The 13,385-nt window shown below is 29.3% G+C and overlaps 3 protein-coding genes and 1 long non-coding RNA gene across 6 annotated transcripts in view; 3 read left to right on the plus strand and 1 right to left on the minus strand.

The window, feature by feature from the left end:
* The window catches only part of LOC145195315 (uncharacterized), a 45,109-nt gene that overhangs the window by 13,432 nt on the left and 18,292 nt on the right, over positions 1-13,385 (plus strand). Inside the window, exons 10-13 of the mRNA XM_090070002.1 lie at positions 6,414-6,709; positions 6,919-7,090; positions 7,153-7,653; positions 8,934-9,118. Of these exons, the coding sequence (XP_089926128.1) occupies positions 6,414-6,709; positions 6,919-7,090; positions 7,153-7,653; positions 8,934-9,118 (1,154 nt within the window). The remainder of the gene's footprint in view (positions 1-6,413; positions 6,710-6,918; positions 7,091-7,152; positions 7,654-8,933; positions 9,119-13,385) is intronic.
* On the plus strand, positions 2,046-3,414 carry LOC149880195 (uncharacterized). Its single transcript, XM_090070204.1, has one exon. The coding sequence runs from the start codon at positions 2,321-2,323 to the stop codon at positions 3,329-3,331; it is 1,011 nt and encodes a 336-aa protein (XP_089926330.1). The 5' UTR covers positions 2,046-2,320; the 3' UTR covers positions 3,332-3,414.
* Positions 3,602-5,775, plus strand: LOC149880196 (uncharacterized). 3 transcript variants are annotated; one of them, XR_016446156.1, is made up of 3 exons: positions 3,602-3,721; positions 5,368-5,478; positions 5,646-5,775. It is a non-coding gene; the product is annotated as an uncharacterized LOC149880196 (long non-coding RNA). The 3 variants fall into 3 exon arrangements; XR_016446158.1 differs by having other exon boundaries at positions 5,368-5,426; positions 5,646-5,760; XR_016446157.1 differs by lacking the exon at positions 5,646-5,775 and having other exon boundaries at positions 5,368-5,479.
* LOC145195322 (uncharacterized) lies at positions 9,579-12,097 on the minus strand. Its single transcript, XM_090070203.1, has 4 exons — positions 11,990-12,097; positions 11,380-11,698; positions 10,245-10,365; positions 9,579-10,100 (listed from the first exon to the last, which is right to left on the minus strand). Exons 1-4 carry the CDS (start codon positions 12,025-12,027, stop codon positions 9,685-9,687), a joined length of 894 nt encoding a protein of 297 aa, XP_089926329.1. The 5' UTR covers positions 12,028-12,097; the 3' UTR covers positions 9,579-9,684.

The raw sequence follows: 13,385 nt of genomic DNA on the forward strand, positions 1-13,385 counted from the left end.
GACTATTTTTTTTTTTGGAACAATTTTAAATTTAAAAAATCTTTTTTTTTTTTTTTTTTTTTTTTTCTCTTTAAAAAAAAATACCGAAAAACTTCAACTAATTTAAAAAAGTTTAAGTTCCTTTAAATCAGCATGAGTTTGCAAACAATTATCAGACCATACTCGACCTGCAACGAAAATTAATAAGAACGACGAAGTTTGCTAATCAACACTAACTCATAGTGATTGGAAAGCATCAACATTATTTAATGGAATAAATTAAAGACTTGACCAAAATTAATTATGGGAAAGCATAAATGTTTTAATCTGTGGTACCACAACTGTCAAATGTAAGAAATGGAATTGTTGTTATGATCCAACAGATGTCAACATCGAGTGTTGGATTTAGTTTTAACCCAGCAAGCACACAACGTTGAAATAACGTTGATCGACGTTGATCAACGTTCCCACCGAACATAAGACGTCTTTAAGACAACTTTAAGACGTCTAGACAACTTAAAGATGACTTAAAGACGTCTCAAAGACGTCTTATGTTCGGTGGGTTATTTCAACGTTGTTTCAACGTTGTGTGCTTGCTGGTAAGGCATTCAATAAACCAAGTTCTTACACAAAATCATACGATATATTTAAAAAAAGGATCCAATATTATTATATAATTTTGTGCATGAAGTCAATAACAATTATGGAAATTTATAAAACAGAGCAACAACAACAAAGCAAAAATAGCTCAAAACATTAAATAGCGCGATGATGCAGTTTTTATACCAGTTTGGAAATGCCTTCTGATATTATCAAGAACACGATATATTACTCTTTACTACCTTTAAAAAATTACCTAATATAAGTAATGCTTGGTGGAGCTTTAAAGCAATATATACCTTAATTGCTTTTATGCTATAAAAAAAAACGTCTGAAAGTGGCATAAAACCTTTTTTTTGATGTTTGGTTCAGTGAACATTTTTATGAAGAAAACAATTACGAAAAATTGACAGTTTAAAGAAACACAATACTGTAAAATGAATCGCTTTTTCAGTGGTTTTTTTTTTGCAAAAAACGAAAACTTCTTGTTTTTTTTTAAAAAAACGAAAACGTGTTTTTTGATCCAATTGATTTTATGCATGGCGCTCTATACTGAAGGCCTATTCATCGCGCAACCGTAAGCCGTGACTGGGGGCCTTTTTTAACATTCTAAAAATTGCGAAGATGAAAAGCTCTCATTGAAAAACTTGCCAGAGAATTTTTAACTTTTTCAAATTAATCTTGTTTATTCTTTTATATTTCCAATAGCTTTGTATTATCAATGTTTTTTAAATTATAAATTTTTGTAAAAAATATTTAAACACTGTATTTTACTTACTTGTTAACTCCTTAGAGTGTTATGAGTTATATTTTATATATATATATATATATATATATATATATATATATATATACATTCATTATGACTGATATGGTTAGTGATCCATTATATTTGACAAAAAAGTGTTTGAAAATCTTATGTTATGGTTTGCATATTTTTATGTTCTTTTAAATAATTATATTTTATAGATGCCAAAAAAGTGTTGTGTATATGGCTGCAAAACTAATTATCAAAGTACCAAAAGCAATAAAAGCTTTGAAAAATAAAAGCTTTCAAGTCAAATACCTACTCCATTACCATGTCATCGCATAACACAGAAATCTTTAAGCGTTGTTAGAAATGTTAAAACTGATGAACTTAGCACTTTTTTATCAGCTGATAAAGCAACATATATTGATTTTAAAAATGTTTTATTAAATAATCTTAGGGTTTTTTCAGTTTCAGTAATAACATATATGATTGAAAAAACAATTAATGTTCAATCTATTATGTCTTATGATGGTGTTCCTTTATTTCTTGTTAAAATTTTTGAGAATTTACATTTTGAAACATTTCATTGTGGAATAAAATGTTTTATAAAAAGTTTGTGTAAAGATCGTGTAAATATTGTTGACTCTTGGTCAAAGTTTGAGGAAATACTACATTTTTTAAATGTCATGGAAATTATCATAAGAAAAACATTATTCAGCAACAAATATCAGTTATGTCTGCAAAGCCTATTGGAAAAAAAAAAATGAATCAGATACAATTATACGTAGTTTTGAATATTTTTCAATATCTCGTGCTTTATACAATAAACTAAGAAACGATTTTCAATTGCCATCAGTTAGTACTTTGACACGCATAACATCAAAAGTTTTCAAAATTGATGATGCTAGTTTCTTAGACTCAGTTTTCAAAAACATTGAAGAAAAACAAAAAATTTGTATAATTATTCATGATGAAGTATATGTCAAAAAAATGATGCTTTACCATGGTGGAACATTGTTTGGTAAATCTTTAGATGATCCATCATTATTGGCTAAAACTGTGTTGGGAATTATGATAGTATGTTTCAAAGGTGGTCCAAAATATCTGTATAAGATGATTCCAATTTCAAAATTAAGACATAATGATCCACTAGAAGCACCTATTTGTAATCGTGATGATTGCCGTCTTAATACTCTACTTCAGTTTGGTGATATGGCTCTTGAAATGTGTTGTAAAAATGGCAAAAGAGTGAAGCAGCTATCTAATGATACTGCAAAATCAATTCACCATACTTGCTATGGTATTGTCGAGCTATGTAAATATTTATTAGCAACAAGTCATGATTATGTTCTTCTTGATATGTTTACAAGTGACCACTTAGAAAAAGAATTTGGGAAATTAAGACAAGGTTCCGGGGGTGCCTACTTTATAAATGTTCAACAAATTATAGAAAAATTGCATATAAATCACACATCACTGTTGTTATCTTTAAATATTGACATAGATTCTTTTGATTTTAGTTCAGGTCATGAGTGTGCTTCTTGTACATATGTTTTATGTGAAGCAGGTAGTGAAATATTTGACAATTTAGAAAAACTAGAGTCATCAATTTCTGATACTACCAAAATGTCTTTGATTTATATTGCTGGTTATGTATGTAGGAATGAATATAATGAAAACAATTTGTTTAATCAAACATTACTTTATTATGAAAAGTTTGGTGAGTACCTCAAGTCTATAGATCGTGGTGGTCTTAAAATTCCACCAGACAATGTTTGCCTATGGGTGTTTTTTTGCTTTGTCTTATTCCATTCGATAAAAGATATAGTTTGTCGTAAGTCCTTAAGTGACATCTTTTTGCTGGTTTCTGAATTTTACTATTTTGAAATTAATCAAAAACATTGCAGCACACTTGCTAATATATTTTTAAACAATTTTTGTGCACAAATTACACCAAGATCTAATAAAGAACCTGCATTAAAAGTTTTAAAGTTATCATAAATTTGTTTAGAAAAGAATGATTTGTATCTGTTGTTGTTAAAATATATGCAAATATTTTCTTTGTTAAATTTTTTTTTTTAATTTAAAATTTTAACTTTTTATTATTTTAATATAAATATTTCTAAATAAACTAATTAAACTCATAAACAGTCATATTTTGACTCCAAAATATAATTTTATAGCAGAGTTGCTGATAATCCGTAAAAATAATAGGCCCCCAGTCACGGCTTACGGTTGCGCGATGAATAGGCCTTCAGTATAGAGCGCCATGATTTTATGCTATATGTTTAATGAGTCACGGTTTTTTTAAAAACCGTAAGATTTTCGTCAAGTTTTTCAGTTTTGAAAAACTTAACGAAGATGGCTGGACTCGTCCTTAACATTTTGCCAGTAAGTTTCAGTAAAAACTATATTCTTTTCAGAATAAATAAATATGAAAATCTTATTTTTTTAAATAAAATTAATGAAGAAAGGTTAAAATTAAATGAAGAAAGGTTAAAATTAAATGAAGAAAAATTAAAATTAAATGAAGAAAAGTATATAAACAAAGGTGTGCGGTCCCAGTAAGCACACAACGTTGAAACAATGTTGAAATAACGTTGATCAACGTTGTTTCAACGTTGTGTGCTTACTGGGGTGTTTATACTTAACATTTCCTTTTTAAATGTTCATTTCATTCTTAATTTTTTAAATTTGATTTATTTCCTTATTTTTATGCCTTATGTTTCTAAAATTAAGAGAAAAGCATGCAATTGCAAGCCAAGTTCATGCTGATTTGTCAAGCGACATAAGAGAAGTCTTTACTTATATTCTTTTTGTCATAAAATAGTTTAATAAAGCAATTTAAACGGAAAATCAAAATGATAGCACCAGTTTAGTCCACGTATTAGATAATGACTATCTGTATGATGCATTCTTTTCTTTTATTCATGAGTATCAATTGATTAATTTTTTAAGTCTAATTTAAAAAAGATTGATTTGGCTATAAAAGATACATTTAATGAATTTTGTTACATACATCAGGCGGAGTTAAGCCTTTAGGCTCTAAAAAAGGGAAACAAAAACTTTGGTGTGTATTACACAATTGGAAATTTACATCTTCATTATTGCTCAATAGCATCTTAAATACAACTTGCAATATTATTCAAAATAAAATACTAAAGTTTTCTTCTTTCTAATTACAACAATCATCTACAAGCAGTTAAAAGTTATTCTACAAATAATGCAATATCTGGCATAAATAAATCATGCAGCTTAGACAGACTACCTTACTTTAATGTTATTGAATCCTTTCCACCAGATTTACATCAGGACATTCTGAAAGAAATAGTTCCACTTCTTCTGAAAATGACAATCCAAAATTTGATTTAAAGCAAGATCATCAATTTAGCCCAGTTGAACTATGGGATAAAAACCTTTCTGTTTAGATTTCATGATTCAAGAAATGTTCCATTTGAAATAAACAGCCATTAAATTTCAATAAGTGGTCATCTTTCTGGAAAGAAAATTGGTGTCTCTTTAGAAATCTCCCAATAATTATTGTTGGCTATCTTTGTATCTATGGTGATAATTTTCCAACATTTTGGAAAGTTTTTTTTGCTGTTCCGTCAAATGTCAGAAATCTTGTTTTCTTTTACAATTAAACATGATTAAATTACATATCATATCTCATTGGGAATTTTTTAAATCTATCTCATATTGAATACCCAAAAAATCGACTCCAAAGATGCATTATCTTTTGCATTACCCAAGAATGCAGTATTTATTTGGCCCTTTGAGACATGTTATTCATATTTAAGAGTAAAATAATAAGATTATTATAATTTAATATTCATTTTTAACATTTTCAATTAAATGATAACAGACTTTAAATGCTGAATTTATTTCATGTCTTTTTTTAAAATTGGACATACATTTGTGCCATTATTACTCCTGATTAGGAATTCTGTTCATTATCATTTCTAAATTTCTTTTTTTATTCTTCTATTATTAATTTGAATAGTTATAAGCTGTATTAAAATATCTATTTATTTCAGGTACCCAAGAAGTGCTCATTTATATGATATAGCACATGTTAAACCAACACATGGAAATGGTGCAGTAATATTTAATTTATCCAAATATTAAGCCAGCACATGAAAATGGCAGTAATTACAGTTTTTCTTTTAAACTTTAATTTCAAAATTGTGTTTTTTTTTTTCAAAATTATAGTTGCACTATGTTAAGAACACTAAGCACACATGTTTTTAGTTTGGACCGCCCTTATATATAATACAAATATAAAAGTTACAAATATAAAAGTTATTATTTACAGGAAGAACACAATTGACAGGAAGAACATGATGTCGCTGAGGATCTACTAGCCTTTATATCAGAAGAATGTAATAAGCTGCACCCTGATGTCCCCTTTTTAAAAAACCAGATTGGTCTAATCATTGGCAATCTCAAGAAGAATTGTCAAAGCAGCACTGTGGAGGATGTTTTGGATAAATTTCCTTGTCTCAAGTTTGAAGAAGTTGTAAGTTTATACTAGTTTTAATAAACATTCACAGTGTTTTTCTATAAATTTAAGTTGTCTGTATTTAAATTTAGCTTCTTGAAGCTTCAAATGCATTGACACACACACACATACTCACAGATATTTAATCATATATACATATATGTGTATATATATATATATATATAAAATTAGGGTAGATCGATCTCACCATTTTTTTCGAATATCAAATTGAGTAATGTTGCAGTTACTGTAACTAGGGTATAACAACAACTCCACCAAATTTCAGGAATACTGTAATAAAATGGCTTGCGGATTTGTATTTAAAGTTTTAAATTATGGCCTAAATTTGTTTAAATATTTGCAATTTCAATCTTTGAAATTTTAAATTCCAAACAATTTATGTCCTTTCAAAATATCTCGTTTTGTATATATAATGCAACCAATAAAATGTTTGTTAAGTTACAGCAGCCAATCAAATTTAGCGCATCTGGTGATTTTTAAATGAACAAACAGATAAATATAAAGTAGTAAACAAAAACTTCAACAAGAATTACAAATATTATCAACAATAAAAAAATGCAGAAAATTATAGTTACACTTATTACACGAAAAAAAAGTGGAAAGAAGTATGGTGGTGGTCTATGTGAATTATTAATGACGGAACTAAGAAAACTATCATGCAATAAAGCAAATTGCTCAGAAGAACATATATGTATTTGCCCTCAGAATGCGAAAGTACCTCTTGAAGATAGAGTTTATCTTCAAGATCAGAGGCAGAAAACTGGTCCAAAAGGAGCATATCAATTTTCTTCAGTTGATAAAGTAGCTTTCAAAAGAAACAAGAGGATTAATAATGAGCGACACCAACATCTCAAAGGGTAGTTGATAGAGCAGAATATCTCATACAACAAACAATGTCATCTGAAGAAACTAGCTGTTCAACTGAAACTGAAGTAAACTTATTGTAACTATTGGTATATTTTAAGTACACACAAATTTTGTATGCTGCAATTTCTTTCAGGAAGAACCTGAATAGCAAACCAATAAAGAAATTTCCTTGAGACTACAACTTAATTAAACTTCCCAGGTTTGCTATGGAATTAGTGAGAAATGAGTGTTCATCAAAGTTAGGTGCAGCTCTTGCAAATGGTTTACTAGATGACATTAAACATATTTTGAGAAAAGATGTTGATATCAATCACATCTTGATTGACAAGTGCAAATTAAATAGGGCTAAAGCACAAGTAAAGATAGTGAAGGTAAAGATCTAGAAAAAAAACATCAATTAATTTTTCTTGGTTTGGAAAGCAAACTTGATCAGACCACTCAAACTTCTAGCAAAATAAACTCACCTGAAGGGGAATTCCTCAAAAAATCTATTGAACCTGAACTTCAACTCACATTTACCTATGAAGATGGAAAATCTACTGGAACCTTGACTCATAGAACAATTCCTATTATTGGCGCAACTGGTTTAGTACTTGCAAAAGAGACATTCAGTGTTTTACAAGAATTTAACAGTGTTGAAAGTATTCAGGCAGTTCTCCTTGATAATACTGCTACCAATACTTGCACAATAAGTGGTTTAGTGGTAAAACTTAAAGAGTTGTTAAAACTAAAACTGCATCTCATTGTGTGCGCGCTACATCAAAACGAACTTCCTTTAAGAGCTCTTTTTAAAACACTAGATGGTGTAACAACTGGACCAGGAAGCTTTAGTGGCCTTCTTGGCAAAAGATGTGCTGAAAATATTCAGGATTCACATCAAGTTTTGTTTGAATTTGTCACAAATCTTATAGTTAATGGGTTTATTCAAAAAGAAGTACTGAAAGACCTTTGTAGTGATCAAAGACTTATTTGAGTATTGCAAAGGAGAAGGGTCTGGTAAAGTTGCCGATAAATGGGCTGCTTATAAATTTGGCCCACTTAACCATACAAGGTGGTTAACTCTAGCTATTTGCATTCTCTGTTTATATACAAGAGACAATCAACCAAACCATTCTTTAAAAAAAACTAGTCTACTTTATTGTTCAAGTTTATGCTCCAGCATGGTTTGAAATAAGAACATCATCCAAGCTGCACAACTCTCCTTGTTTTCCTTTTTCTGCTATCGTTCGACTAAATATTCTCCCATTTAATGATGTTATATATATTGTGAAGCAGAAAATTAAAAATAATGCATTCTGCCCAAGACCTGAAAACATTCTCTTATAATGGTTAAATATGATTACAACAAGATCTGAAATCATGGTTTTCAATTAATACTTTCTCTTAGACATCGGTATCTTTTTAAATTATTTAATGGACTTACTAACTTAAATAAATATAATATTTTATTATTCTTTTAAACACAGTAATGCAATATTGATCACAATTTTATATTTACAGAATAAACTTGATCAGTTTGCAAAATGAATTGAACAAAATTCCTGTAATAAATTTTAATGCCATTATTCCCATTCATATGATGATATTTTTGAATAAATTCAAAAAGTTACTAAGTTAAAAAGATAAACAAATTTAGAATCATAAATTATAAAAAAGACGTTTAGAAAACTTTTTAACATATTCTCACAATTGAAAATTTTAATTTCCATTTATCTCGCTTTTTGTACAATTACAATAATCTTTAAAATTAAATCTGCAAACCATTTTTCATCCAAAATCACTGAAATATTTTGAGGTATCTTATTTCAACTACTGCAACATTACTCAATGGGCCGGGGTAAAATCGACCTACCCTAATACATACATACATACATACATACATACATACATACATACATACATACATACATACATACATACATACATACATACATACATACATACATACATACATACATACATACATACATACATACATACATACATACATACATACATACATACATACATATCGATCTATATTAACATTAATATTAACGACCTTTTTAGACATCTCAAAGAACTTAAGGGCTGCTTTGCTTGTTCATCTGTTCTCAGAGGAGAGGAGTCTTCTATATGCCTTTGAAACGGTAAGAGTTTTATCATAAGTGTTACTAGTGAAAATATTTTATTCATTGTAATTTAATTACAACTTTATGTATTATTTTGATTTAGGACGCGGCTTGTCTCACTCCTATTCTCCGGAATAGAGGCCCGGTTTTAAGACCAACATCAATAGATCTTTTTGTTGATAAAATACTTGTTACGAAAGATATCCCAGATTTTTCTTGTGGCATCACTATGGTTATGGCAGCATATTTTTTATTTGATATTGCAATATCCTCTACAAATGGAATATGGTAACATAGTTACAAATGGGATATTTGGTAGCCGGTAGTTGGGTTTATCAAAAAGCAAATAATGGTTTGTTGAAATACCGACTAAACGAAACAAATATCAGTTTTTCAACCTACTTGAGTTTTTTGAAAAACGAAATATTTGGGATTTTTGAAAAACCGATTTATTATGGTTTTTCAAAAAACCGAAATAAGTTTCAATCTGGCTTCAGTCTGAAAAACCGATTTTGGTTTTTTGACGCACCTTTTTATTTTACAGTTAAGAAAACACACAATTCCTCATAAGAGTTTTACTTTATTACTATTATATTATTAATATATTATATTTATATTGTTACAAGCTTGAATTCATTAGATTAAGATTGCTGAATGGTTTGTCACTTCTTTGGTTCAATTTCTTTTTTTTTTTCTTTTTTTTTTTTACATATATTTATAAAAAAATCCGTTTGATTGTTGACTTGGATCACAGAACTATAAACAAATATTCGTGAGAAAGAGTATGAAAGAAAAAAGATATGCGCTATAAAAACTCAAAACCATGAAAAAATGCTAGAAAATTGTTTCAACTTTCAAAGAGTGTATGATCCGTAGATTTTAATCTCGCATATGGATAAAACATAAGGTTGTGTGAGTATTTTGTAAACAAATACATAGCGTCCACTGTAATGTTTATTTACACAGGTTGTTTGAATGAAGCTGCCATCCATAGGTAGGCATGCTTGATTGCTCTGCGGATCAGTTGGATTGTTTCCAATCGTAACAACAAAATCTGTTAAGAAATCAAACACTTTTCTTGAATAAGCGGTTATACTATCAATGTATGCAACTTTACCTAAATCCACTCTCCACCATACCAATCCACTTGTAAAGCCAGCGTAAGAACAAGCACCTTCGTTTGGATTTCCATCAAGTGCAAAACTAGCAGATTGTTCACCCTCAGGATAGTAATCACTATTTTGACGCTGTGTAGCTTTTCCAGTTAAAACTATAAATGTTTGCACATAAATAGCAAAATAACTAAAGACTTTTGTAGTTATTTACAAATATACATATTTGTAAGTAACTAAAAGAAAATTTTTATGCCCAATCAAACAATGTAATTCACCTAGTTTAACTTATTCAAAAGTACCTGCATATTGACATAAATCTCCAATACTGTTGCTATCGCACACGCATTGAAAGCCATCTTGAGCAAACAAAGGCTTACATCTGCCATTATTCTTGCAAGGCGATCTTTCACATGGAATACTCTATGGAAAAAGAATTTTGTTGAAAACATCAATTTCAATTTAAAGTAAGCCGCAAACCTTATTGGGTTTTGAAGATTGATTACCACAAAAAAATTAGGTTTTTTTTTTTGTTTTTTGTTTTTTTTTAAATCAACTCTTCCATTTTAACGGTAAACTTTTGATTCATTTTATAAGCTTTAACATTTTAGTTAGTTTTTAGGTTAGTATAAAAAAACATCATTAACAACGGCCCAAGCAGCAACATTTTTATCCTTTTTAACTAATACTGATAATATAAAAATATTGCAATGTAATCCATGACATCGTTTGCGTACAAACATTCCTGCGCAAAAAATCCCTTACTAAATAGAATCAAGATAAAATGTCACTGTCTTGTAATGTGCTAGCGTTTGGATAGATATTTTAAAATTAAAAGCTAATGATTTTTAGTTACAAAAGGTTTTTTTAGCTTTGTAACAAAAGGGCGGTTAAAACTAATTTATCCATGTATTCACATACCGTGTACAAAGAATTCACTAGTTTCTCACTGTGTTTTCATATAACAAGAGGTTCAGAACTTTTTATGAAACACTTGGTATTTTTGTTCATGGTATCATGGCTGCTCTTAACATATATTAGCTGTATTTTACAGTGTTTTAACAATTACTTACAGGTAACCCCTGAAAAAGTGCCAGTCAGAGTCATTATTTATGCTAAAGTAATAAAAGAATTTCTTTAAGAGATGAATGAATGATTAAAGAAGACTCTTTGTAGAATCCTAAGTACGCGATAGATAGAAAGATCAAAGACTCAATGAGAGTAGAATCCCTAAAAAGATAAGAGAAAGTTGAATATTGAAAAGCCTAAGTACTAAAAGTTCTCAGCCAATTCTCAATCTACAATCTCTCAATGTACAAACAGGGCTCTCTAAATATGTTAGTTAACAAATAAACTAATAAAACAAATAGCAAGTAAGTAGTAATAGTATATAAATAAATAAATAAGTGATATATAAATAAGAAGTAAAATGTTTACCAGCATGCTGACATGCATCCATCCAGGAGAGCTTTGAAGGAGTAATCCATCAGCATACTTGTTCAAAGGTAGAAACTGACATTCATACGGATTTTCACTCACCGCTTTCTTAGGGAGGACGTTAAATGACGTGCAGTTGGTTATTTCGCTGCATTTTTTCATGCATTGCGAGGTGTGTGATGCGCTCATACTAAGTAAAATATCATTCGAGTTCAAGAGAGCATTTTCGACAATGCTCATAGAAACGAAAGATGCAACAGAAACTCCGATTGCTTGTTGAACTTTTGGTTGGAAGATCGTTGATAATCCAATGTTGAACCTAAAAACGATATCAATTTACAGCCACAAAATATTTAAAAAAAAGTAAAAAGACGAGTAGAACAACAAATAACCAGAAAAAAAACAACAACAACAGAATTAGACTTATTTTGTTAACCTTGAACAATTATTGAATTGACACTGTTATTAAGCACTATTTTCATAGTGTTCATAGAAGTGTTCATTGTTAAAAACTATTTTCATATTTTTTTTTTTCAAAGAAGTGTTCATTGAGTTAAATGTTCATAGTGTTTTGTAAAAGCAAAAGAAAAAAAGACAAAAAAAAAAAGACCTTGAGAGGCACATAATAAGTAACACATTCAAAAACATTGTAACTGATATGCAGATGAAAAAGTCCGCCTTGAAAACTACGGTAGTGTTAAAAACTACGTTCGAATGTTCAAATTATTTAAAATGTTTAATTATATTGAAATCAAAAGAAAATTTAAATTTTTCATCAAGTGTGTTAATGATACAAAACTAAAGATATACATCATAGGAGTTAATCAAATTTTTATAACTGTTGAGACATATTCCTTAAGTCAATCAGAAACCTTGCATTCTTGATTGCAAATAGAAAAGCCATTTTGTATTCGGGATTAAATTGACCGAGCCTAAATTATTAAACGATACACAGAAAATATGCTTGTAATCTCAAAACCTTTTGGGGCTTTTTGTTCAGCAAACTGAATTAAATCTTAAAACTGTAAAACAAAAACGTTTTTTTTAAAAAAAACAAAACAGTTAAAATATTGCAAATCCACAAAAACCAAAAGTTACATAGATTTCAAAGATAAATCTCAGTAGTGCTGCATAAAAATAAAAAGCACATAGTTTAACAACATAGTCGATAAAAATCTCAACTTCCTGAAGTTTTAACTTCTAACACTGCTAGTCTTAGAGGTTGAAGTTTCAGGGCCTTGTAGCTCTTACTATATTGTATATATTTTCAAACATAAAAACATAAAATCAACCATACTTGCTTTCAAGATAAAGTGCATGGTTTGTTGATAGCTACAGATTTAAACTTGTGAGATCGGTAAACTAATCCATTGAATTATCGACTTAATTGTAGAAGTCGATGCTGCAACTCAGTTTACTCGCTGTAGCCATGATCGCTGGATCGGTAGCCAAAATCGGTTAAAAAAATTGCTATAAGTGATCATATATTCATTTCAATTAAGGTTCAAATTTAGGTTAAAGATTTTTTGTCATGTTAGTTGTTCAATTTTATCTTTGAATAGGGAGTGGCTATCTTCTGATTCTATCAGGATGTAATTAGCGGACAGGAAGTTCTAAACACTTTTTATATGGCTGTGCGTTTAGAGCACATAACCTTTTCAAACATAAACTGCAGTACAAAAAAAACATCTCCCCTGAACTTGACAGAGGGTTGAAAGTCTAATGTTTCTGTGAGTCAATGGCAGATTTACTAGGAGAATTATAGTATACGGTCATTACTCTTTATTGGGGAGATTACAAATTTGTAAAAGGGATATTACAAATTTAAAGGTTTTAATCAAAACGAAAACTCTTTTGGTATACTGGAGCTCGTTTTAAAAATAACTTTTTGAAAGTTGATGTAAAAACACAGGTGCTGATGATGAAAAAATATCTTCAACGAAAATTGATTCTGCACCAACTGTCACATTGTTCAGCCAATAAGAATTCGGTTTTGGTTTTAAAGA

This window comes from Hydra viridissima, unplaced genomic scaffold (genome assembly GCF_058129835.1).
Source record: "Hydra viridissima isolate aposymbiotic clone 2 unplaced genomic scaffold, HvirCarnegie_v1 scaffold_13, whole genome shotgun sequence".
NCBI classification, from domain to species: Eukaryota; Metazoa; Cnidaria; class Hydrozoa; order Anthoathecata; family Hydridae; genus Hydra; species Hydra viridissima.